General features: G+C 37.6%; 1 protein-coding gene and 1 long non-coding RNA gene across 3 annotated transcripts in view; one reads left to right on the plus strand and one right to left on the minus strand.

The window, feature by feature from the left end:
• The window catches only part of LOC101447432 (sterol O-acyltransferase 1-like), a 61,028-nt gene extending 36,022 nt beyond the window's left edge, over positions 1 to 25,006 (plus strand). For both annotated transcript variants that reach the window (XM_071207586.1, XM_071207585.1), the window contains exons 4-13: positions 3,781 to 3,932; positions 5,146 to 5,205; positions 6,875 to 6,982; positions 8,212 to 8,494; positions 9,434 to 9,512; positions 9,991 to 10,072; positions 10,368 to 10,413; positions 11,142 to 13,089; positions 21,768 to 21,866; positions 22,879 to 25,006. In XM_071207586.1, the coding sequence (XP_071063687.1) occupies positions 3,781 to 3,932; positions 5,146 to 5,205; positions 6,875 to 6,982; positions 8,212 to 8,494; positions 9,434 to 9,512; positions 9,991 to 10,072; positions 10,368 to 10,413; positions 11,142 to 11,306 (975 nt within the window). In that variant the 3' untranslated portion in view covers positions 11,307 to 13,089; positions 21,768 to 21,866; positions 22,879 to 25,006. The remainder of the gene's footprint in view (positions 1 to 3,780; positions 3,933 to 5,145; positions 5,206 to 6,874; positions 6,983 to 8,211; positions 8,495 to 9,433; positions 9,513 to 9,990; positions 10,073 to 10,367; positions 10,414 to 11,141; positions 13,090 to 21,767; positions 21,867 to 22,878) is intronic.
• On the minus strand, positions 5,025 to 7,920 carry LOC139436295 (uncharacterized). Its single transcript, XR_011645511.1, has 2 exons — positions 7,410 to 7,920; positions 5,025 to 5,162 (listed from the first exon to the last, which is right to left on the minus strand). It is a non-coding gene; the product is annotated as an uncharacterized lncRNA (long non-coding RNA).
• Positions 25,007 to 27,912: the final 2,906 nt, after the last annotated feature.

Genomic DNA, 27,912 nt, shown 5'->3' on the forward strand with positions numbered 1-27,912 from the left:
TATTCTTTCTTTGCCTTGAGTGTTGGACAATTTGACAAGTATATGTCCTGGGGTAGGCCTTTTAGGATTTATACTGTTTGGGGTATGCTGTGCTTCCTTGGCATGTACATTCATATTCCTCAATAGAGCTGGGAATTATTCAGCCGTTATTTCCACCAACATTCCTTCTGCTGCCTTTCCCTTCTCCTTTAGATCTGAGATCCCTATAATGCATATGTTTGTGCATATCATATTGTCATTCAGGCCTCTAAGTACCTGCTGGATTTTTTTTCTATGTTTTTCCAATCTTTCAACTATCTGTCTGATTTCAGATGTACTGTCTTCCACAACTCTAATTCTTTCTTCTGCAAGTTCAAATCTGCTCTTAGGTGATTCCAGTGTATTTTTGATTTCTTGCCTTGTGCCATTCATCACCATCTGTTATCTTTTTATGTTGTTTACACTTTCTTCTGTATTTACTTCCAGTGTCTTTTTAATATCCTTAATCTCTTTCTTCATTTCATTAAGTTGATTCATGATATTTGTTTGGACATCTCTGATTAGTCATTCCATGTTCTCCATCTCCTCCTTTTTTTTTGGTTTGCTCATTAAACTGGGCCATCACTTCCTTTTTCTTATTGTGGCTTTTAATTTTTTGTTGGTGTCTACGCACCTGTTTTACCTGATGGGTTTATTCAGTTGGCTAGCTTCTCTTTCTATTCTAGGGTTTTATTTTGTTGTTATTGTTGTGTATGTGGTAAGGTTTCACTTTGACATATCAGTCCTCCTATTCTGTTTCTTGCTGTTGTGTATGTTCACTTGAGAAAAAAGAATTAGGACCAGAGGAAAGGATAGAGATAAGAAAAGATAAAGAATAATAGCAGTAATAATAAAAAAAGGTAGAGGTGAAATCATAGAAGACATAGGAAAATAAATAATTAACACATATAAAAATCATAAGACATGCAGAGGAATAAGAATAAAAAATTGAAATAGAAAAATGATATGAGAAACAAAGTAGAAAAATATATAAAAAGAATTAAAATGCTAGAATGATGAGAAAAGAGGAAAAGAAAAAAGAATGGAAAAGAAAAAAATGTAGGAAAAAAGGATACAAAACAGAAAAAAGAGAGAAATTCTTTAAAAATTGAAGACCAAAAAAAGATGGAGTGAAAGAAAAACATTGAGAAACAGAAGATAGGAAAATGAAGGAAAGAAAAGAAATAACATAGGTAGAAAAAAATCAGTAAAAGAAAAAAAAAGCAGGAAACCAAGTATGGGGAAACACAAGAAAAAGAAACACAACAGCAGTAACTAAAAAATCAACCACTGAGGCAAAGCAGCCTTCCTTCTTAGGTCTCTAAGCACTTCTCAGGTTGCTCCTGTTCATCAGTCACTCACTCAGCACCCTGCTCTCTGAAGGTAACGTACTGGGTTTTAACAAAACAAGGGTAAAAAAAAGAGCAGATCCAAGAAAATCTAAAACGAAAGGAATGTCTATATGTTCCCTATCATAAGGTATCAGCTAAATGCTGATAACCCAGTGAATTACTTCTCCACTTATCTAAAAGACTGGGGAATTGAACCAGGGACCTCATATACACAAGCTGGGAATTTCTCCATTGAGCTAAATTGGCTCCTTAGGTTGATTAGGCTTCAGAAAACAATCTGCCACCTTTCCCCCAGAGCGTATAGACTAGAGGTTGCTAGAGTCCTGCTGATGAGTCCCCTGTCCTGCCTGTTCTTTAATCTAGTTCTTCTCTTTCACTGGGTAGCTGGGCATGACAGCCTGCCTGAACAGATACCCCTTCCCTCTCCCTGTTGGGTTGGGTTCCCTTCTGATATTCAAAGAGGGCTCAGCTGGCCAAGCTCACTGCAAAGAAACCACTGTCCACCCTCTTTCAAATCCCTCTTCCTTCCAGGGAATGCCTCTTCCCAGTCCATTGGCAGCAGTGAGCCATGGGGCTCCACCAAGGCTACTTGCCCTGAGGGCAGGGTATATGTGTCAGTTCCAGCCACAGGGGCAAGCAATTCACAGTTTTCCTTTGGCTTCTTTATCTTTCTAGTTTCATCCTGGATGACTCAGACCACCTTCCTGTTCTCTATATATCCAAGGCAGCTCCTTTAGATAGGTCCTTGCCTTCTCTCAGCTTATTTGTAAGGAGGTCAGACTCTGACAATCTACTTTGGTGCCATTTTCCCAGAAGTCTCCTTGAGTATAATAATGTTTTATTATTTTTTAATAATTTTTTTTATTTTTAAAAAGATACTTAGATTATATAAATGATACCCAGAATATATAGGGATTCCCATATTCCACACTCCCTGTACCTCCCATATTTGCTCACGTTGGCAACATCTTTCATTAGTGCGGTAAATTCTTTGCAATTGATAAACACACGTTGGAGCACTGCCAGTAAACATGTAGTTTACATTGTAGTTTACACTCACTCACACTCAACTCTGTAGGTTAAGGTAGGATGTATAAGGGCCTGTATTGTCATTGCTATGTCATTTAGGATGGTATCCGAGTCCCCAAAATATCCCTGTATTGCACTTGTTTTTCCCTCTCCCTATCCACAGAACCTTCAGTGGCTACTGCCTCCATATCAATGATCTTTCTTCTATTGCTTGAATCACAATAAGCCTATAATAGAAAGCTATAGTATTCTGTAGTAGAATGCTAGTAAGTCTACTTTAGTCCATAGTTTGTTCCCCTATCTTGAGGAATGTGTGATGGTGTTGCCATCTCCACCTTTAATTGAGGAGGTTCTTCAGTCCCATATGATGGCTGGGACTCTCTTGTTTGCAGTTATAGACTTTCTCAGTTCCTTGGTATGTTTTTTGTCCATCGTCTCCTCCTTGTTAGTTGTCCTGGCTGAGTCTAATGAACTGGAGAGAAGGTGTTGCAACTCTGTTGAGATTCAGGGCCCAGCTGACACATGGACAGCCCCAAGATTTAAGTCTCATTGGTGTACACCTACAAACTCTGGTACTAATTTTAGGTACAAATAGACAGTCAGAAGAGCCATGTGTAGGGGAAACCACAGCTGTGTCCAACTCTTATGACACTAGGAAGCATAAATTCCAAAGTAGGTCCCACTGGCAAAGGACCAAACTCCTTAGCTCTCTGCCCTGCCTTTAGTGTCTGGATATCTCCATAGCCCTCAGGAACCCCTCTACTTAGGGTAATAGATACTGTTTTTGTCAATGAGATCCTGCTATGACGTGCATAAGCATTACTTCCGGAATGACCTCCCGACTCACTTTGAAGTCTCTTAGCCATATAACTCATTTGTCTTTTCCTTTTCCTCTTTTTGGTCAAGGTCTTTTTTTTTTTTTTTTTTTTTTCCCCAGTTGCATTGCTTCTTGGTACTTAAAAGCAATTCCTTGGTGCCAGGGAGGTTCATCCCTGGGAGTCATGTCCCACACTGGGGGCAAGGTAATGCATTTGTATTCTGACTTTGGCTTAGAGAGAGGCCACATTTGAGCACCCGGAAATTTCTCAGTAGGTAACTCTTAGGTACCCTGCAACACTAGGCTAAGTTTCCATTTAAAAAGTGAGGAAGTGAGAGTACTCCACCTTCATTCTTATTTTTAAAGATATTTTTGGCAATTTGGGGGCCCCTTATCCTTTCAAATAATTTTGAATATTGACTTATCCATTTCTGCAGAATGGCTGTAGAAATTGGCTTTCTATTGATCCATCTCTGTTTATGAGAACCATTTAGAAAATGTTAATGATCCACAAGCATGTGTTAGTTCCTAATATTTTCCTTTATTTGTTTAAAAATTTGGTAGCAATTGAAGCCATTTTTTATGAAGGAAGCTGGCAGCCAATTTGATGAATTTGTGACCAATTTAATTGAAAAATCGGCATCATTAGACATTGGCAGGTGTGCTCTCACATCATTTTCTGTTCTTGAAGGCAAGAAAAACATGTGTAGTCTTAAGTAAGTATGTGCATTATTTTCTTTTAATATCCTTGCTTGTACTGGGATATCCCTGTAGTGAGAGGGTAAACTCTGAAGGAAGAATGTCTGAGAGCATACCAACTTTTATTTTTTGTGTGTTGCTTGGGGCTAGTTATTGAAAATTTTGAAGGGTCAGTTTCTTCATCTCAAAATGTGGGTTATAACACAATATAAGATTGTTCTGAGTCATAATAATAACAAAGTCAACACTTATTGAGTGCTTACTATGAAAACTCTCAGATATGCTACATGGTTTAACTAATTTAGAATAAGGAAGAACCTATGAGGTAGGTACTTTGTCTGCAAATTACAGATTAGGAATCTGAACCACACAGCAGTTTAATGTTGTCCAAGTTCATACAACTGATATTTGAATGCAGTCTGGCTGTTGAGTCCATGCTCTTAACCATTGTCTTTATACTGCCTCTCTATTGTACTCTCTACAATATTTGCAATAAAGTATACAGTGCGATTAGTATTTATTTTGTCATTCAGTCATCCAGAGTAGTTGAGGGAACTCTTTCAAAGCTAATATGAGCTTATTTGTCATTCTGTATTTTCTTCAGTTTTATGCCTCTTGCATTCTCTCTGCCAATCTCCTGTTCTGCAGAATAGTTTTCACCAGAAATAGCTGCCAAGTGTGCAAATGAGAGTTCTCATAGTACTGCAAAAAGCCCTATACAAAATGATCATGCTGGATGTTAAAATGCAAGATTTCAGTATTTGGAGACAACATAATGGTAAAATTAGGAGAGAGGTGAGGATTTGAAAGTCCTTCCACATTACCAAGGGTTTCATTAAAACATCAGTGGAGTTTTGGAGACAGACCAATAAAAGGAATATAAACTGGGATAAAGTATGGCTGTTGGCATGTCATAGGCTCAGGTAATGTTTAGGAGGAGGAAGAGTGGATGTCAATGTGTGATGCCAGGAATGCATCGCCATAGGGACTGGGAGCCACAAGGATTCTTTGTTCCTTCAGGTAAGTATGCCTAGCCCCTCTTCACACCTAAATAGGTATGCATTGTTCAGGAGTAAATGAGGTAACACATATAAGACCATCACACAATATCAGTCTCATAGTGAGGATCAATTAATTAAGGTTGGTAATCTTCTTTCTCTTGTCCATAGGCATTGATATCTTCTAACTCTTGAAATACTTATATGTTGTTTTAATTTTTCCCCCACTCAGACATCTGAGGGCATCTCCTGAAAAAGGAAAATGTTTTATTGTGAGACGATCCCTCTTAGAGTGAGTATTTTGAGTTGCTTCTGTTAATTTTTAGTTGGAATTAAAAACAAAACACTCCTTTGTTTAATAAAATCATTACACACTCTTTGGATGTTTAATGAGTTTGTTTTTGATTCACATGGATCTTTAATTTTGATATTTTCTGCACATTTCGTGTCTCTTATTCCTTCTTTCACATCTTTGGGTTCTGTATCTAGTTTCAAAGGAGGGATTAAGGGTGAGAATGATTATCTGCCTCTGATAAATTTCTTGAAGCTGTGTTTCAGAGAATTGGTTTCCCACAAAGTAGGACAAAAGATTTTCAATTATTTAAACCACATTGAGAGAGGTTTTGGAGTTGCTCTCTTTTTGATATACATTTTTTTTCTGTCTCTTCTTAACTGGCCAGTTTAGAGTCTTGCTAGTTTTCTCAGAGATACTTACTTAAGAACTTTAATTATTTAAATTAATTGTGAACACCTCATTTGTGAACTGAAAATTAAATGTATACTTTGATGAATATTTGTTATTGTCTCTGAACAGATCATTTATTTACTCATTCATGTATTCATTAGAATACTGCTGAAATTTTACTGCCTTAGTGTTAAATTTTTACCTGCAAAATTTACTTTCTATTAGCCAAATTGACATGTACTAATTAACCTTGACAAAAAGGTCAAAGTTTTCTAAATATAAAATGTAAAGTTCCATTCCATTTCTTTCTCACACTATTGTTTGAAGAGATTTATCTTTTAAAAATTCTGCCTGGAAACAAATGAGTAAGGTTTTTGACATAAAAGGGAAAATAAAACAATTATTTTCAGTGTTATAGTTAAGATTTAAATGACAGAATTGTACTATATGATTAAAACAAAAAATTAAAATATACTTGAAATTTTTAAAGCAAGGAACTAGAACACGCTTTCTGTAGCTCAATTGTTTATTTATTAGAATTTAAAGAGCCCTAATCCAGAGATTTAATCATTTTTTAGATTCCCTGAAAAATCATTTAGAAGGCTGATGTATATATCATTATAAAAACAGGTTAAGAAACATTTAGTCAGATTCATAAGGTATTTAGGAAAAGTCACCTAGAACATCAAATCATTGTTGTTCTGAAAGAACAATAACCTACTCTTAAACAAATACAAAGATCAATTAGGATAGAGATGGTAAGAGCATTTGTAAATGGTTAAGTGTTATAGAAATGTAGGGTCGTGGTTGGCTATCACCATCAACAGTATAAAATTCATACATGTTAATCTTCACATCTTGAAGACTGATAGTACTAGTTGATAGTACTGGTTGAATTAAATGTAGGGAGTAGAATGTGAAGATAGGATTAAAAAAGAATCTCTGTAGCATTTGGAATGATTTCTGTTTCCTTTTTTAATGGAATGTCCTTTTTGCTTACCTAGAAAACTCATTAGGTTTTCAAATTTGTACATCATTTGTTGATATGAGAGTTTTGTATCACTATTGTGTTCTAGGAGCCTCTTCCATTAATTTTTTACTTTGATCGTGTCATTCATGTCCCTACACTTGAGGTTTAATGTATAAGGTTGTGTGATTACTGTTTTTTGAGACTTTTTGCAGATTAATGAGCATCTTCTGAACTGCTTTAAATAAACCTTTTTAACCTTTCTTTGTTAAATATAAATCATTAATTTTGTTTGACTTATGTTTACAGTGACCTGTTAGAGGTGGACCACATCAGAACAGTGTATCACATGTTTACTGCCCTGCTCATTCTCTTTAGCCTCAGCACACTGCTCATAAATTACACTGATGAAGGAAGGTAAGACAACACAAAGGATGTTTGGCTAGTTGATGCCTGAGATGTTGGGAGTTTTCACGAAATTTTCATTTTGGTAAAGGGTAATTTGGTTAAATTTGATCCAGAAAATACCAGAACAGCTGATTGATGGAAATATTCACTTCTCAAAAGTTTCACCAAAAACAAAATTAGAAGTTTCTTTAAGTTTAGTTTTCATGTGGTAAATTTTAGTCAACCCTATCGATTTTCCCAAGTGGGAGAATTTTGTATACAGTATATCAATTTTCTACTACGGATACATGTAAGATTAAGTTAGTAAAGATATGTAGCTTATTGGAAATTAAGTTTTGAAAATTTGACTAATTCATTTTAGCATAAAATAAAATTGTAACCTTTAAAACACATAGTGGGAAGCGAATGTGGCTCAAGTGATAGGGTTTCCACCTACCATATGGGAGGATCTGGGTTTGATCCCTGGGACTGGTGAAGAAGAAGAAAGAGTGTCCTGCATGGCCAGCCAGTGCCTACATGGTAAGTCGAGTTCCCACATGAGTGCCAGCATGGCAAGCTGAGTGCCCGCCTGGTGAGCTGAGTGCTTCTTTGAATGCCCACATGGCGAGCCGAGTGGCCTCGTGGTGAGCTGAGTGCCTGTGTGGTGAGCCAGTGCCCATGCAAGTGAGTCACACAGCAAGATGATGATGCAACAAAAGAGAGATGAAGGGGTGAGTCCAGGTGAATGACAGAAGAAACCAGGAACTGAGGTGGCACAGATGACAAGGAACCTCTCTTCACATAAGAAGTCCCCAGGACCAAATCCCAGTGAATCCTAGAGGAAAAAAATGAGAAGAGAAGACCAAAAGAGAAATAGATACAGAAGATCACTCATCAAATGGACACATTTGATGGACACAAAAACAATCAGGGGGAAGGTAGGGAAGGGGAAAATAAATCTTTTAAAAAACACATACTAAGAGTTTTAAACATTTTATTCATTTGAAAATCAACTCTTTGGGAAGTTCAAAGTCTTTGATCAAATAATCTTAGGGATTTTAGGAAAATAGGTTGTGAAGAAAAAATGTGACATAGAATTCTAGATCTTGGAGTTAGAAGGGGAGTCTATTTAGTAGAACCATTGTATCCATAAGTTCCATGTATTAATATTATAATGTTTCATAATGATGAAAGTTTTAGAGTGCAATACGTATCAAAAATTGACTCCTATGTTCTTTCTCTCTGCATTTTCTCCCCAGGTTGGTGCTTGAGTTCAGTCTCTTGTCTTATGCTTTTGGCAAACTTCCTGTTGTTGTTTGCACCTGGTGGGCTATGTTCTTGTCCACGCTTTCAGTTCCCTATTTCCTCTTTCAACGTTGGGCCAGGGGATACTGGAAAAGTTCTCATCCAGCGATCCATTCTCTCTTCCATGGCTCACTTTTCCTATCCTTCCAGATTAGAATTTTATGTTTTGGGCCACCTTATATTGTATTTGCATATACACTGCCACCAGCTTCCTGGTTCATTGTTATATACGAACAGGTAAGCTTTTGAGTTTTGTCCAAAGCAATGCCCTGCTTGGTTAAATAATAATAATAATACATACATTCTGGTAATTTTAGCTATATTAACTTGGATAAATTACATTTTCAAGTTCTTTGTGCCATTATCTGTAAAATTAAACCATCAAAACTAGATCTGTTCATCTCTTAAGTTTTATTCACTGTCAGTAGTCTCTGAATCATTGCTAATTGAAATAAATTATATTGAACCCTTCTGGATAAATTAAAATATTTTTCTCGAAGAATTTTTATAAAACCATCTAAGTTATAGAATTATTTTTAAAATTAAAAACTCGACTTTTGAAGTATCAGATTCTTATTTTGTCATAAAACTGTTCCCATCTAAATAAATTATTTATTTCAATTTGATTTTATATACTTCATATCTTTCTAATTTATATTGGTTGTCTTGATGTAATCACAGTTTAGAAAGCATGTCTCTTAAAAAACTAAACTTTTTTAATGATTATATATGTAAATAATAGATGAAAGTGAATAGCAATTTCATTTTTTACATCAAATAATGAACATTTTTTACATCATTTTTTTTTACATCAAATAATGACCATATTTGATATAAAAGTACAGAGAAGGGTTCGTATTATTGATTTTATGCTTATGTTTGCCTAAGGGAAAAGACCCTTTCAGGAGACTTTCTATTAAGAGGTTTTTAATTTCTTAATTTCATTATATTATAATAGGAGTGCTGTTAGAAGCACCATAATTTTAGGGTATCAACATATCCTTCTATACAGTTAGTTTTTTGGTTTGCTTTATCCTCTAAGAATAAACTTGGATTGGTGTATGCAAAATTGAGTTGTTCTTTTCTGTGGGTGCAATCTAGTGCTGTTCCAGGTCGCTTATAGGAGATTAAACAATGATAAAACATTCATGTTAATTTTTTCCCCCTCTTTTGTAGCTTCGTTTCATAATGAAGGCCCATTCATTTATCAGAGAGACTGTCCCTCGGGTACTAGATTCAATTAAGGAGAAATCAAGTACGTAATACCATTAGGTCAAAGGATAGGATATTTTAATATTTGGATTTTACTGGGTTGGCACATTATGTTCTGTAGAGCGTGTTTGATTTTAAGTGTATAGGATCCATATTGGTTTGGAAGACTGTGTCATTGTTTCCTGATTATTCCTCTTTCTTAAAAATTGCTCATTTGAGTCTTTTGCAACTTTGCGTTTCCTTCACCCTCTTTACATCCATGTGTGCTTATTCTTTGGGAAGTGCTGCTTCACACTCTAGAAGTTTTCTAGTCAGAGAAATAACTTAGTTTAGAAGGTCTGGCAATATTCAATCAATACGAAAATAAGAGGAAACGGAGGAAGTTATTTCAGGAGATCAGGACAAAACAACATGAGCAAAGGGAAAGTCTTATTCTTCCCTTTTCTATACTTCTTTTTTTTAAGGTTTGATAGAAGAAATCAAAGAGCTCCAGACTGATAAACAGAGCTTTCCTTTTTCAGGCACTGTTCCAATACCCACAGTCAACCAGTACTTGTACTTCTTCTTTGCTCCAACACTCATCTACCGCGACAGCTATCCCAGGTAACTGGCATTCTGAAGTGGAACTATGATGAACTCCAGAGAGTGGCATGAATGAGGTTGGGGAAGTAGGCAAGGGCCAGCTCAGAATGAGTTTTAATTTTCTCTCTCAGATGGGAAGCCCTAGATGGTGATTATAGCAATCTGACTGGACTCAGTATTTCTTGACAGAATTGTATAGGTACTTCATATGTTCAAAAATCATGTTCTTTGTGGGAAATATTAATTGTGAGGGTATTTGATGTTCAGTTACTTACTTTTTTCATTTAGAAAATATATTTTGTTTCTTCCTTTTTAGGACTCCCACTGTAAGATGGAGTTATGTTGCTACACAGTTTGCACAGGTACCTGTTTTTTTAAAAAACTTTCTAATGCCTAAGGTGTGTTGACTGGTGGGAGATGGGAGATTCCTACTTACATACTATAATAATAATTTAATCCATTTAAAGTATTAGTAAATTTGTGTCTGTGAGTTCTAGAACTCTTTTGTTGAGATTCTTTTTAGCTATTTCCTGTACTGTAAATGATGTTTGTTTTCTTAACATAAAAAGTAAGTTTCTTTAAATAAAAAAAGTATTATTTTATTTAAAGTAATTTCAATTAGTGCCTACAGTAAGCATCTACATTTATCCCCTGATCTGCTGCTACTTCCCCATCCCGTTTCTTTATGGTTTATGTTGAGTTAGGGGTGTGACCTGGTCTCCCTTTATCTACTCTGATTACCAGAATCTTGAATCCCAGAAGATCCCAGTTTAAATCCTTGTCTAAATCAAAAACCTGTTATGAAATGATATTTTGTTTTCAGACTCATGTAACAGAAAAAACAGGTTCTAAAAGACTAATTTAAAAAGAATATGTCATTGGTAAAGGACTGGAAAAGGGTATGGTAGAAACTAGGCTTGAGTAATACTTCTGAAGGCATACGGTTTGTCAACCTTAATGAAAATTTGTAAATGGAATGTATATGTATGTTGGTTCAAGTGTAATGATTACTTTTTTGGAATTTAAAATCATCTTTCATATTTCCTCACCAATCCATCATTATTATAACCATCTCTTTGTTACATTCCAGTTTTTTGCTTGCATTTTATATTTATACTACATCTTCGAAAGGCTCTGTATACCTTTGTTTTGGAACATCAAACAGGAGCCCTTCAGTGCTTGTGTTCTGATCCTGTGCTTTTCTAATTCCATCTTGCCAAGTAACGTGGGTACTGGTGACTTTGGTCATTCATAAGTTCACAAGGAAAACAAGAAACTACTGGTTATGATTGCCTTTGGTTTATTTCTTTTCCCCCATAAACACATCTAGACATCTATACCCACCTTGTCGTCTTTTCCTTCCATATTTAAAATGAGGTGTCATTCTCGTCTCAGACAAATCCTTCCATTTGTCCTGTGTCTTTTGCTCAAGTTTTGCCTTCTCTCAACTGTGGACAGTTCCTATTTATGCCTGCTCTTCCTATTCATTATTTAATTCATTGTAACCTTGTTCCTTAACCCACCAGACCACTGAAATGGCTTTTGTTAAGATCATTAATGAAGTCCTGATTCTAAATGCAGCAGATGGTTTTGCCCTTATTCTGTTTGGCCTCCATGAAGGATTGAATGCTGTTAACCAATTACTTGCCTTTTGAAATCTTTCTTGCCACTATTTATTATTCTCTTCCTGTCTTGTTGGCTATACCTCAGTCTTCTTACACTCATTCCAATTATTTCTTTCTAGAGATATATGAATCCCTGATGAGTGCCAGGTATTGAGGATAGAGCAGTGAGTAAGACAGATATAGTCTTTACCTCCAGGAACTTGTAGTTTAATTATAATTACTGTTTCCTACATTTACTCTTTCTCTTTTCTCTACCCATTAGCTGTTGGTTTTCTGCCATTGCCTTCCTTCTTCCTTTCCCTCTCATTTTCCTTTTCCTTTGTCTTTCCTTTTCCTCCAGGTGATTCCCTGACTGTCCCCGAAGCCTTACTCCAGTAAACTCTATCTATGACTAAAATAGGATATATGTTATATATTTGTGTGTCCTCCCCTCTAGGCTGCAAATCTTTGAGAACAAGGGTTGAGTTAATGTCCCTTCAATATGCCTGGCACAAAGTAGATGCTCTATAAATATTTTTTGAATAAACGAATGAAAGAGGTGGACATATAAATGTATATTTTACAATTAAGTGTAGTATATACTATATAGCAGAATAAACAAAATCCTGAGGGACTTTTTTCATATTAAAGGTAACACTTAACCAGATATTAAAAAATAGATAGGTATTTGCCCAAGAAATAATAGAAATAGAAAGGTCCTTCCAGGTAATGAGATGTATGCAAAGGCATGGAGTATTTTGGAATGACAAAAGTATAGTTACATATGATGTTTACAAAATTGGGGGTACATTTGTTAGAGATAAGTTTAGGCCAGATTTTGCTGGTCTTGCCCCTATTGACATGTAGAGCTGGGTCATTTTTTATTTTGGGCGGCTGGTCTGTGCATTGTAGGGTATTTAGCAGCATCCTGACCTTTACATAGTAGGTGCCAGTGGGGCTTCCCCAATTTCTCTATTAATGACGACCAAAAGTGACTCCAGAATTGCATCCCCTGAGGGACAAAAATCTCCCACATTTGAAACAACATTTGAAAACAATTGGTTTAGAGGGATGTTTGTTAATGGGTCTTGGGCACCAAGTTAAGTCATACATCTAAGGATTTATATTAAAAACAGCCTGTCACCTGTAAAACCAACATGGAAATTATTGCTTCATAAAATTAAAGTAGTTAACTTTCAAAAGAGCATTGCAATAAATAAGCAGGAACAATACATTTATTTTGCAAAATTATTCCAGCTAATGAATGATGACATAAAAACTGCTTGTTATGTGAGCTACTGGTAAAGACTCTTAATATTCTTACTCTTCTTTTTTGGTATGCTGATTGTTTTCTCTGTTTTTTTTTGCTTGCTGCACTGCTGGCTCAATGCCTTTGCTGAGATGCTACGCTTTGGTGACAGGATGTTTTATAAGGTAATAATATACTTGGACTGATTTCTACTTTTAATTTATTTCTTCATTGCAAAGTATTTGAGTGCAGTTGATTAAATAACTTTACCAGCTTTTTAACATAAAATTGTGAAGTAATTTTCTTTCCACAGGTTTTACCAATATGGAGTTTGAAAATCTGAAATACATATAACTAGCATAGCATCATCTTCTCTCCTGCCTATAATACCTGCTCCCTTAATACAACTAATGTTTTCTGCGGCATCCTGTGAGGATATATTGGTGATTAAGATAGGAAAACACTTGTTCACAGGGCATTATGAGGCTTCTTTGTTCATTTCTTTAAATTGGCTGTGTTTCTATAGGCACTCAAACAGTTCCAGAGGGAAGAAATTTTTCCCTCTTTTGTATTGAAAATCATTAATTCTACTGAAAATGGTATTCTTATCCTGGAATTAAACTCTAGACTGAATCCAGGGTGGTTCATAGTCTTCTTTAATACTATCTCAAACCCTGTATTGTTTTGTTTATTCTTATCTCACTCCAAACCTACCACCTCTTTCTTAAAGAAATGGTAAGTGTGAGTTGTGGATTTCAGATGTCTGATTTTATTGTTCTGATCTTAAAATTGGGAGAAAGTAGAGGCATAACTCGGATATATTATGGGTTCAGCTGTAGACTATCACAATAAAATGAATATCCCAATTAAGTGAGTCACATGAATTTTTTGTTTTCCCAGCACATATAAAAGTTATATTTACTGTAGCCTATTAAATGTTCAATAGCATTATATTTATAAAAACAATGTACATACCTTACTTGAAAAAACGTTATTGCTTTAAAGTGCTAAACCATCATCTTCAGCAAGTCATACTCCTATTGCTGGTGGATGGTCTTGCCTTAATGTTGATGTCTGCTGACTGGACAGTGTGATGTTGGTGGCAATTTCTTAAAATAAGACAACCATGAAGTTGGACACATTGATCAACTCTTCCTTTATGACAGATTTTGTTGCTGTTTGATAGCATTTTACCCACAGTAGAACTTATTTCAGAATCAGAGTCAATCCTTTCAAACCCTGCTGCTGCTTTATCAACTAAGTTGATGTATTATTCTAAATCCTTTGTTGTCCTTTCAAAAATGTTTACAACATCTTTCTTCCATCCAAGAAACCTCTTTCTTTGCTCATCCATTAGAAGTACTTCCTCATCTGTTAGTTTCATCATGAGATTGCAATAATTCAGTCACATCTTTAGGCTCCATTTCTAATTCTAGTTCTCTTGCTATATCCACCACATTTGCAGTTACTTCCTGCACTGAAGAATTGAACCCCTCAAAGTCGTCCATGAGGGTTGGAATCACTTTCTTCCAAACTCCTGTTAATGTTGATATTTTGACCTTCTCCCATTTATCATGATGTTCTTTTTTTTTTTTTTTTTTTTTTCATTCAACAAAATTTTATGTATTTTCTACTCAGTGTAAGATACAATTCTAAAGAAACAATAGTGGTCAAGTATTACTTGATGTACAATGTATTTTCATTCAAAATTTTAATTTGATGAATATTTATTAAACACCTAGTACATTAAACATGACTTAAATTAAACAAGCCAGAACAGAAGCCAAGTTTCTGTTGTACTATAACTTCTACTTTAAGAATAGTATTGCTTTCTGAGTCATCTCTTCAGCAGTCTTACTGGAAAATATATTTAGATACATAACGATTGTTCATTATTTCTCAGATATTATTTCATTAAATTGAATTATTTAGCCTTTTTAGAATGTGCTGAATTACTGATGGAGAAGAGATTTTGCAAGTGTAACACATTGCCTTTTCTTCCAACCATTATCTTGTCCACATCACAAATTCTACCATTCCTACAACACTGTAAAATATTGGTTTTATCTGAAGTTTCCTTTGATCATTTCAACCATATGTCCCCTTCACTCTTCTGAAAACCTATATGTTATAAAACTATGTCATCCAGTCATTCAATCTTGCATACATTTTCTTTATTCATTTCAGAATTATTTTCTCAACATATTTCAGGTCATGTTTGAGGTTATGTGCTCCAGGAACTAACAATTGCTTTAGAAACACGCCTGAGTTTTTCACTAAACTCTAATAATCTTGAATGCAGAGACCATGATCTATATGCCCTTTATACTCCTATGCCATTAAACTTTTGATGAACACATCATGATGTTCTTAATGGCACCTAGAATGAGGAATCCTTTCCAGAAGGTTCTCAATTGACGTTGCCCAAATCCATCAGAGTAATCATGATCTATGTCAGGTATTGCCTTAAAACATGTATTTCTTAAATACTAAGACTACAAAGTCGAAATTACTCCTTGATCCATGGCCTGCAGATTGGATATTGTGCTGGTAGAAATGAAAACAACATTAATCATATTCTATATCTCCTTCAGACCACTTGTGCAACCAGGTGCATTGTCAAATGAGCAGTATTATATATATATATATATTTCAAGATTTATTTATCTCCCCCCCACTTGCTGCTTGCGCTCACTATCTGCTCTCTGTGTACATTCGCTGTGCATTCTTCTGTGTCTGCCAGTCTTCTTGTCTACTCTTTAGGAGGCACCAGGAACTGATCCTGGGATTTACTAACATGGGAGAGAGGCATGCAATTGCTGAGTTACCTCAGCTCCCTGGTTTGTTGCATCGGTCGTCGTCTTTTCCTCTATGTCTCTTTTTCTTGCGTCATCTTGTTGAGACACTTCTCTGCGCTGGCCAGGTCTCCACATGGGCTAGCTTGCCTTCACCAGGAGGCCCTGGAAACTGAACCTGGGATCTCCCATATGGTAGACTGGAGCCCAATCAATTGAGCCACATCCACTTCTGAGCAGTAATATTTTGAAGGGAATATTTTTTTCCACAGCAGTAGGTCTCAACAGTGTGCTTAAAATATTCAGTAAACCATGTTGGAAACAAATATGCTGTCATCCAGGCTTTGTTATTCCATTTATAAAGCATGGGCAGAGTAGATTTAGCATTTGTAAGGGCCCTAAGATTTTTGGCATGGTAAATGAGCACTGGCTTCAACTTAAAGTCACCAGGTACATTAGCCCCTAACAAGAGAGTCAGTTTGTCCTTTATAGCTTTGAAACCAGACACTAACTTTTCCTCTCTAGCTATGAAAATCCTAGATGGTAATTCACAATATAAGGCTATTTGTCTACATAGAAAATTAGTTGTTCAGTGAAGCCATATTGATCAATACTTTTAGCTAGATATTCTGGATAACTTGGTGCAGCTTCTACCTCAGCACTTGGTGCTTAACCTTACACTTTTTTCTCAGCTATGGAGATGTTTTCTTTCCTTAAACCACATGGATCAATCTCTGCTAGTTTTAAACTTTTCTTCCTCAGCTTCCTCACTTCTGTCATCTTTCACAGAATTGAGGAGAGTTAGGGTCTTGCTCTAGATTAGGCTGTGGCTTAGAGAAATGTTATGGCTGATTTGATCTTCTATCCAGACCACTAAAACTTTCTCCATATCAGCAATAAGGCTGTTTTGCTTTCTTATTACTAGTGTTCACTGGAATAGCACTTTTCATTTTCTCCAAGAACTTTTCTCTTGCATTCACAACTTGGCTAACTGTTTGACTCAAGCGGCTTTGTTTTTTACCTTTCTTGGCTTTCTATATGCCTTCCCCCATTAATCTTAAGCATTTCTATCTTTTTTTTCCTCATCTTTCTCATCTATTTTTTTTTTTATTTTGTGGTAACATGAAACAAACATAAAACTTCCCAATTTAACCATTTTTAAATGTAAAGTTCAGTAGCATTAATTATATTCACAGTTGTGCTACATTCACCAATATTTTTCATCACCCCAAACAAACTGTATACCCATTAAGTATTAACTCCCTAATGCCTCCTACCCCAACCCCTTGTAACCTCTAATCTACTTTCTGTCTCAATGTATTTGCCTAGTCTAGATATTTCTAGAATTTGATTTCAAATAAGACACATGTGACCCTTCCTTTCTATTGAACACCTAGAGGCCATTGTAGGGTTATTAACTGATCTAATTTAAAATTCATTGTGTCTCAGAGAATAGGGAGGAATGAGGAGAGGCAGAGAGATGGAGAATGTCAGATTGGTGGAGAAGTTAGAACACTCAACATTTATTGATTAAATTTACCATTTTATATGGGCATGGTTCATGGCACCCAAACAATTACAATAGTAACATCAAAGAACACAGATCACCATAACAGATAAAATAATAATGAAAAAGTTTGAAATAGTGTGAGAATTACCAAAATGTGACATAGAGTCTTGAGGTGAGCAAATACTGCTGAAAGAATGATGCTGACAGACTTGCTTAATGCAAGGTTGTTACAAACGTTCAACTTCTGAAAAAAATACACAATATCTACAAAGCCCAGTAAAGTGAAGCACAATAAAATGAGGTGTGCCTGTATAGAAAGAGGCACCCAGACTTCAAGGTAGCCACCATTTTACTCCTTGTGTAATTTATATTTTGGTATTAATAATACCACTAAACAAGTTTTAAGTGTAAGTATTATATCTATCTGTATGACCTTAGAATTCTCTCCTTTTTAGCATAGTAAAGTGTTTACTGATTACTATTTAGATGAATGTTAGATTTAAATAATTCTGCATGTTCAGGGTTTCCTTACAGACCTACTGGCAGAGGTTAATAGAATACCATCATAACTTGCTTGATAATGAGACAAAAGGAGCCAACGAAGTTAATATTTAGAATGAGAATTGGTGTCTTATTTAACACTATTACCCAAAATGCCAATTTTTAAAAATTGAACTGAAATTCATCTAGAATCAACCATTTTAAAGCATACAATTCTGGGGCCTTTAGTGCATTCTTATGTTATGCAACCACCACCGCTCTCCAGTTTCAAAACTTTTCACTGCCCTTGAGAATTTCCTATAAATTCCTCCCCATTCCTTCTTCCCTTCATTCCCTGGCAACCACTACTCTACTTTGTCTCTATGTATTTGTCTACTCTTGATAATTTATAGAAAAGGATCATAATGTATGAGATTTTTTGTATCTGGTTTCTATCCTTAAGCACAATGTTTTTGTTGTTGTTTTTGGGTTTTTTAATTATATTTTAAAATTATTTTTAAAGGATACTTAGATTACATAAAATTTTACATTAAAAAATATAAGGGATTCCCATATACCCCACTCCCACACTTCCCACTTTTCTCCACATTAACACCTTCTTTCATTAGTGTGGTACATTCATTGCAGTAATGAACACATTTTGGAACACTGTCCCTAAACATGGATTATAGTTTACATTGTAGTTTACACTATCTCCCACTCAATTCTTTAGGTTATGGCCATATATATAATGACTGATACCTGTCATTGCAGTCTCACTCAGGACAATTCCAAGTCCTGAAAATGTTCCTGTATTACACCTCTTTCTCCCCTCTCCCTGCCTTCAGCACCTCCAGTGACCAGTGTCTCTACATCAATGATATAATTTCTCCAATTGCTAGAATACCAATAAGTCCATAGTAGAATACCAGTAAGTACACTTTAGTCCATATTTTATTCCCCAATCCTGAGGATTCAAGGATGGTGAAGCCCACTCCACCTCTAATTGAGAGGGTACCTCGATCCCATTCGGCTGATGGATGGGACTCTCTCGCTTGCAGTTGTAGACTCTCTTGGTTCCTTGATATGTTAGTTGTCCATTCTCACCTCGTTAGTTTTCCTGGGATAGTCCAATGAACTGGAGAGTAGGTTTTTGCGACTCGATTAAGGCTCAGGGCTGAGCTGGCACATGGACAGGCCAAAGAGTCAAGTCTCTTGGATGTACACCTGCGAACTCAGCACCAACTATAGGTTCAGATAAAAGGGACAGAAGAGGCATGTGTAGAGAATTCATGTCTGAGTTCAACTGTCTCACTCGGGAGTACAAATTCTGATGTAGAGCCCACTGGAAAGGCACCACCTTCTTCAGCTATCTGTCATGGCTATAGGACTTGGGTTTCTCCAGGGCACTCCAGAGCCCCCCATGTAGGTTAGTATCTACTCTGGCAGTCTATGAGATCATGCTGAGATGTGCATAAGTGTTTCGTCTTGGAAGACCTCCTGACTCATTTCAAAGTCTCTTAGTCATATAAACTCATTTGTCTTTACCTTTTTCCCCTTTTATTCAAGGTCTTTTTAGAGTTGCATTGCTTAATGGTGTTTGGTGCCAGGGAGGCTCATCCCCAGGAGTTATGTCCCATGCTGGGGGGAAGGTGATGCATTTATATGTTGAGTTTGGCTCAGAGAGAGCCACATTTGAACAGCATGGAGGCTCTCAGGAGGATAGCTCTTATGCTCCCTATGATACTAGACTACGTTCACAATGATGTGCCACCATCACCATCCTCCATCAACAAAATTTTTCATCACCCCAAACAGAAACTCTGCTCTCATTAAGCATGGACCCCTCATTCTCCTCCCCTGCCACCTTTACTCTACTTTCTGTTTTTATGGTTGGCCTATTCTATTTAGTGTAAGTAAAATCATCTGTCTTTTTGTGTCTGGCTTATTTCACTCACCATGAGGTCTTCAGAGTTCATCTACACTGTAGCATGTATAAGAATTTCATTCCTTTTTATGGGCAAATAATACTCCATTGTATGTATGGACCACATTTTGTTTATTCATTCATGTACTAATGGACCTTGGGTTGCTACTACCTTTTAGATATTGTGAATAATGCTCCAGTAAATACAGTGAACAAATAACTGAGTCTCTGCTTTCAATTCTTTTTGGTATATCACAACAAATGGAATTGCTTGGTCCTATGATAATTCTATACTTAACTTTTTTACTTTTTGAGGAACAGTTTTCCACAGCAGCTGCTCCATTTTACATTCCCACCAGCAATGTATAGGGTTCCTATCTCTCCCAATTTTTGCCAAGCATTATTTTCTATTGTTTAGATTATTGCCATCCTTGTGGGTGTGAAGTTAAAACTCTTCTGTGGTTTTGAATTTGCATTTCCTTAACAACCTATAAAGTGGGGAATATTTTCATGTGCTTATTGGCCATTTGTATATCTTTGGAGCAATGTCTGTTAAAGTGCCTTGCCCATTTTTTAACTGGGTTTTCTGTTACATTTTAGGAGTTCTTTATATATTCTGGAAAATAAACCCTGATCAGATATGTGATTTCCAATTTCAATTATTTTCTACCATTCTGCAAGCTGTTTTTGCACTTTCTTGACAATGTCTTTTGCTGTACAAAACTTTTTACTTTTGATGCAGTCCAGTTTATTTTTCTTTTGTGGTTAGTGCTATTGGTGTCATATCTAACAATTCATCTTCAAATCCAAGGTCATGAACTTTTATCCCTGTCTTCTTTTAATACCTATATAATTTCTGTTCTTATATTTAGGTTATTGATTTATTAAATTTAATATTTATGTATGAAGTGAGATAGGGATCTAATTTCATTCATTTGCTTGTGGTTTCCCTGAGTTGGCACCCTTATTAAAAATCGATTGGTGGTGGCGGAATTGGCCCAGTGGTTAGGGCGTCTGTCTACCACATGGGAGGTCCATGGTTCAAACCCCGGGCCTCCTTGACCCATGTGGAGCTGGCCCATATGCAGTGCTGATGCGCACAAGGAGTGCTGTGCCACGCAAGGGTGTCCCCTTCATAGGGGTGCCCCACGTGCAAGGAGTGCGCTTGTAAGGAGAGCTGCCCAGTGCAAAAGAATGTGCAGCCTGCCCAGGAATGGTGCCGCACACACAGAGAAGTGACACAACAAGATGACACAACAACAACAAAAAAACACAGATTCCCATGCCGCTGACAACAACAGAAGCAGACAAAGAAGATGCAGCAAATGGACGCAGAGAACAGACAACTGGGGTGGGCGCGGGGGAAGTGGTGAGAAATAAATAAATAAATCTTTTAAAAAAAATCAATTGGCCTTAGATGTCTGATTTTACTTGTGGACTTTATATGCTATTCCATTGATCTATATGGCTATCCTTGTGCCAATACCACACGCTTTGATAACTGTAGCTTTGTATTAAGTTTTAAATTTGGAAAGTGTAAATCCTCTTACTTTTTCAGTATTGTTTTTGGCTATTTTGGGCTCTTTGCAAATCCATGTCAATTTGAATATTGGCTTGTCCATTTCTACAAAAGACCATTGGAATTTTGATAGAGATTGTATTGAATCTGTATATCACTTTGGGGAGTGTTTCCATCTTAGCAACGTTAACCTTCCAAACTATTAACATGGGATATCTTTCCATTTAATTAGGTCATCTTTAACTTTTTTTACAATGTTTTTATATTTTCAGTATACAAGTCTTTCACCTCTTTGGTTAAACTTATTACTAGGCATTTTATTGTTTTGTGTGCTATTGTAAATGGAATTGTTTTTAGAATTTCCTTTTCAGATTGTTCCTTGGTGGATAGAAACAAAACCGATTTTTGTATGTCAGTCTCATAGCTTTACAACTTTGCTGAATTTGTTTATTAGCTCTGGTAGTTATTTTGTGGTAACCAAAATGCCTTTTCAGATTTTCTGTAATCACCGTATGGACTAACAATCTATTATAACATTCTTGGGTGTACTGTGTATGTATATTCTTTGGGACTATGCAGATATTTTGGTTGGGTTCTTTATTTTTGTTCCTGTTTCTTTAATTTTTTCTTAGGATTGGTGGAATTCTACATCATTCTCCAGCTATTTCAGGACATAGAATGTGGTGGTCCATGACTGGCTATATTACTATGTTTACAAGGACTTACTCTGGGTAATCAGCAAGAATTATGTGATTGATGTTTAAGAAATAGAGATTCTTTTCCAACAATTATTTGTATTGTGTAGCTGGAGGAACTTATACTTAATTGCTCATAGATAGAGAATGATAGTATCTTGTGTTTGGTTCTCTTGTGAGATTTTACCTCTAAGAGCCCTCTGCTTTGAATAGTACTGCTTAGAGACATATAAGTATATATATTACTGTATATATTAACAGGTCTAATACCGTATTTTTGCTCTGTATTTTATTTCACATGTTGTCAAAATAAGTATGCCTGGAGACCTTGGAGGAATAGTCAGGATTCGCCGATAATAAATCATTTCTTTCAAATGTCATTGCCAGCAAATCATCTCACTCTGGCATTTATTTATTTATTTGGGAAAACTCCTATGCATTGATTTACACTGACATGTCTTTGATACTGATAAAATGTAATCTTTAATGTGCTGATTGAGTATCTCTGGAGTGTCTAGATTATAATTCTTGTTAGCTAAATGCACCTTTGGGCTAAGTGACAACATGTTGTGATGCAAAAATCACTGAATTTGATTGCTAGATCTGTCATTTATAAGAGTAGTTTCACATATAGATGAGGCGAGTCCCTTGCCCTTTCTAAGCCTTAGTTTTGTTACCTATAAAAATGGAGAGAATGCCTGCCTTCTCCATCATACATTGTTACTCTAAAAATTAAGATTTGATGTACTGTAGTTTTATGTGGAAGTGGTTTTGTTCATCATAGTGACTTAAAAATATGTTATTAGTGTTTTTGGAAAGTTGCGCAGATCATTCAACATTTGTTTTTGAAAAGACTTCATTTTAGCAAAGATTTTATAAGCTAATATGTTTTCTGAACTTTTTAAAAAACATGTGGGTTAATCCTAGGAGTAGTCTTGGAAAAATCAAATATAATAGAAAATCAAATAAGTACCTTTAGCGTGTGACAATTATAAGTTTTATATAATCCATATTTAATTGCTTTTTAATATTTTCCCTTTTCCCCTAGTTTCTCTCGAAGAAGTTTAAATTTACCGCCATGTTAGCTACCTTTGTTGGATCTGGTATAGTGCATGAATATATCTTGACTGTTGCTTTGAACTTTTTCTATCCAGTGCTCTTTGTGTTCTTCATGTTCTTTGGAAGTAAGTATCTTGACACGCTGTGAGTACTGGGTATTATGCTAAAAGAAAACAAGACAAAATCGAAACTATAAGTGTTATATCTTCTCTTTGTCACTTTGTTCTTCTTATTCTAATTTCTTATTGCTGGTTAAGTTCACTTTAAAGGAAAGTATTAGTGCTGGGGAAAGGCAATTGTGTAAGCAAGGAAAAAGTGTAAAGTAGTATTGGTGATATATGTTAACAAAGCAACAATATGAGATCTGGGAGGATGGAGGTTAGATTCATGTAAATTGTGTAGAGTTATAGCAGTAGGTAGAGTACCTATAATGAGGTAGACGACTGAATATGGGAGGAATATGGTATGAACTAAAAAGCTATTGTTTTCATGAGAGAGGGAAAGAGAAAAGAAAGGTAATAGTTTCAAGAGAGGATAACAGACAGAAAACAAAACAAAGGTATTAGAAATTAAGAGTTAGACACTTTGTGGATCAAAGAAAGGGAGGTGTAATATAGGAGAGATAGTAGATGATGGTAGGTATCAAGATGTAGGGGAAAGGGGATAGTGTAGATAGCTAAAATCTATTCACACAGAAATGAGGCAGTGGAGGATGAGGAAACCCAGCAAATGTGAGGTGTTTCCTGCAGCACCTATTGTATAGTTAAGATAAAACAGAATAAGATGATGGGGGATGAGAGAGAGAGAGAGGAAAAAAAAAAAAGACTTTGGGGGATACACTGGGAGAAAAGACTAGGGGATAATGCAATGTTAGCAGTTAGAACATTAAAAAAATGAAATAAAAAATTAAAATACAGTAAAAATAAAAACAAAACAAAAGAAAACAAAAAAACCCCGCAAACATTGAGGGCTAGGACATTCAAGGACCTCAGATGGATCTCAGGGCGTGATGGATTCAGGGATGGAAAGTCTGAGATATTGAGGACTCAAGAGGTGTGTGTCTCTGGGGTGTGGGCCACCAGGGTTTAGGGGACTCAGACCTGGCAACCTCAAGTCAGGTTAACAGGAAGCCTAGGAGCACCACAGTGCATCACAGCCTTCAGGGATCCCTGCAGCTGGGTGCCAGCCCTATGGGTGAGGTCACATCCACAAGCTCTATCCTGTGTTCTGTACCCCACAATTCACTCACTTACTAGGGTCTATTCTGTGGATATATCACCAATTGACTTCAGGACCCCTCCCACCCTGTGATCCCCTGGAACGGCCATCTGGGGGTGCCTCTAGGCTGCAGCCAATTTAATAACTCAGATCAATAGCCAGGTCTGGGGAGGGGCTCCAGCCGGAAACGCTAATAACAGAGTCCAACCCCAAAATTCCCACGCTTCGCAAAATATTCCCCTAATCAGCTTCCAAACGTCTCCCATCCTACCAGATCCTGGTGGCATCTCTTTATTGCTATCACTTTAAGTCCACTGTAGATCGGCAGCTGGGCTTGGGGGGGGGGCGTGGCTCTAGGCGGAAGCACTATTGTTTGTGCCCGCAATCCAAAATTCCCCCCGCTTTGCCATAAAGCTCCCTTTTGTCTCCCCAAATCGGTCTGCAAGCGCCTCCTGTCCTATTAACCCCCCAATAGGCCGCTCAGGGCTTATGAATTCCCCAGTACTGCAGAGACTCAAAAAAAAAAAACTGCCGTGGCAGCGCCTGGTGCCGCGGCAGCACCCGAAGCCGCCACTCCGCCCACCCAAGGAGGGAACTTTCCGCTCGCAGCTAGGACCTCTGTGTTTATTTTATAGACATATTTTCTCTGTTACCTTCCCACCAAATCGTTGTCCAGATACCTCCTGACCCGCAAAAATCCTGAAACAGCCTGGTCCCGAAGAGGCTCCAACGCTGCCCAGCCACTTCCCTGCAGGAGATACTATCAGGCAAGTTCACTCAGCCACTATCTTGCCCCCTCAACCCACAGTGTTTTTTTTTTTTTTTTAATTGATTTTGTAAAAATATTACATTAAAAAAAAATGAGGTCCCATTCAACCCCACCACCCCCACCCCACCACTCCCCCCCCCCCCCCCCCAGCAACATTCACTCCCATCATCATGACACATCCATTGCATTTGGTAAGTACATCTCTGGGCATCTCTGCACCTCATGGTCAATGGTCCACATCATGGCCCATATTCTCCCCCATTCCATCCAGTGGGCCCTGGGAGGATTTACAATGTCCGGTGATTGCCCCTGAAGCACCATCCAGGGCAACTCCAAGTCCCAAAGGCGCCTCCACATCTCAACTCTTCCTGCCATTCCCCATACCAATCAGCCACCATGTCCACTTTTTCCACTCCAATGCCACCTTATCTCTGTGGACCTTGGATTGGTTGTGTCCGTTGCACCTCTATGTCAAGAGGAGGCTCAGATTCCACATGGATAGTGGATGCAATCCTCCTGCTTTCAGTTGTAGGCACTCTAGGCTCCATGGTGTGGTGGTTGACATTCTTCAACTCCATCTTAGCTGAGTGAGGTGAGTCCAAAAATCCGATTGTAGGAGCTGGAGTCTGTTGAGGCTCAGGGCCTGGCTATCATATTGTCAGTCCAGAGATTCAAATCCCCTAAATATATCTTAAACCGCAACACCATCTACAATTCCAGTAAAGTAGCATGAAAGTCTTATGTAAAGAGATCCCATCTGATTCCAGTTTCATCATGCAGAAACACCAGCTCCAAAGAAGGGCCATCTGACATGGCAGTGAACCCCATCTGCCATGACCATAGAACCCGTGGGTCTCTTTAGCCCTCCAAGGAACCAATACCTGGGGATTGTATCTACTTTATCTGTCTCTTAGACTCTGCTCAGTTGTGCATAAGGGCAATCCTTCTGACAGCCTCCAGATTCTTTTTTAGAGACTCGTAGCCATATAAACTCATTTCTCCTTTCCTTTTCCCCCTTACATTAGGTCAAACAGCATTTTAAAGTCATGTTATTATATGTAGACAGGGATATTCTGCTGATCCGCATCGAACCTTCAATTCAAGGTCATTTTCCAGTTGCATCATCAGTTGGTAGTTGATAGTGATCCCTCGGTGCCAGGGAGGCTCATCCCCGGGTGTCATGTCCCACGCTGGGGGGAAGGCATTGCGTTTACATGCTGAGTTTGGCTTCGAGACTGGCCACATTTGAGTAACATGAAGGCTGTCAGGAGGAAATTCCCAGGCACAGTGCTGCTCTAGGCCTTGTTCTTATTTCAGGCATATAGGCTCACAAGCATAGTCATTAGTATCAGGGGCTCACTGTTGGACCCTCATTCCTTCCCGGTCCTTGCCGCTGCACCTGGAGGACTGCTCCTGCTCCCCTAGGGACCATGACAGAGCACCCCCGGCCAGGAACCCAGTACCCCCCAGCTGTAGTTTTTAATTGTTGCCACTATGAGTATATCCAAACATTACCATGCACCCTGGACATATGCCCTGTATAGCTCCCTGTCAGCCATATATCACCTGTCAATAGTATCCTATACCAGTATTCCTCTGCTGCCATTGTTGAACCACTCTGTGATCCAGAACTTCCTGAAAATTGAAGTCCAATATAATGTCAGGATCCCTTACTAGCAAAATGGCATATAGCGATGGGTTTAAAGGTTAGATATAGAATATGTGTAGACTTGGAAAAATTCTACATCCTATCTTTTTCCTTTTTTTTTCCCCCTAATTATTGAACTTCTCTTCACAAGAGCCCTAGACCACACCAATTCATATATACAATATACAGCACTCCCACACATCCACCACAAAACCTTTTCCCTTCCACAGCAATACTCTTACAATCTATTCACATCATATTTACTTACAGTGATGTACAGAGTCTGAGACAATAGCTTTCAAACAAGGTGACATCTGTGCTTACATTGTGGTGCATACTTTAGGACAAACAGTTTTCTATATTTTTAGTTATCCTATGTTTTACATTATGGTTTACATTCTCAGTCTGTCGTCCCTTATATGTTTATGGTGTAATATTACATGGTTTATATCCATCCTTGTGTACTCTCACGAAACTCCTCTCTTACCCCACATTTACCTTGGTTCCACACATTTAACATCCATTCTCCCATCCCCTTGGTGCCCACAGTGACATCCAACCTCCGTTTCCTGAGGAGCCACGTCCAGAGATACTTTCAACAGTATTCAGGGCCTAACTTGCTCAACTGCCCCAATGCCCTGGGAGCCACCCTTTCTCTCGAGAGATACAGTTCCCTCTATTTGATGGCATTCATCCTCCCCAGGATGTGGGTCCACCCCCACTCTCACTACTTGGGTCTCTACCCAATGGTACCACCCACTCTGGCACAATGAGCATTCAGACATTCCCCAGGAGCCCATCCCACATCAGACCATCCCCTCCAAGCATCCTAAACAGGTAACCCTCTTAATTATATTTTGATACGATTTTCTCAGCATTTTATTCTCAACCAACACCTGATGCTCTCCTATGTTCATATGCTACCCCTCCCTCCCCTCACTTTTTGGGCAATATTACCCATCCGCCCGTCCCCAGCCCCCCTCAAACCCGCAAAGCCCCACCCAAAGGCAACCCCTTGCCCCCATTTTATCTCTTCTTTGTGTTCATACTTACCGCCAGCTCATCATAAATTCCACCCCTGCAGACGTCGGCTCACATCCTTCCTCCACCCCCCAATTTCCTGTAAGCCTATCGTTCAGTCTCTAGCTCTCTGAGGCAGCTTGCTTATTTCATATCATTGAGGTCATGTAGTATTTGTCCTTCAATGCCTGGGTTGCTTCGCTCAACATAAGGTTCTCAAGATTCATCCATGTTGTCACATGTGTTTGTAGTGTATTTGTTCTTACAGCCGAGTAGTATTCCATTGTGTGTATATACCACATTTTATTGATCCACTCATCTGTTGATGGGCATTTGGGTTGATTCCAACTTTTGGCAATAGTGAACAA

Source organism: Dasypus novemcinctus, chromosome 13 (assembly GCF_030445035.2).
Source record: "Dasypus novemcinctus isolate mDasNov1 chromosome 13, mDasNov1.1.hap2, whole genome shotgun sequence".
In the NCBI taxonomy this organism is placed as follows: Eukaryota; Metazoa; Chordata; class Mammalia; order Cingulata; family Dasypodidae; genus Dasypus; species Dasypus novemcinctus.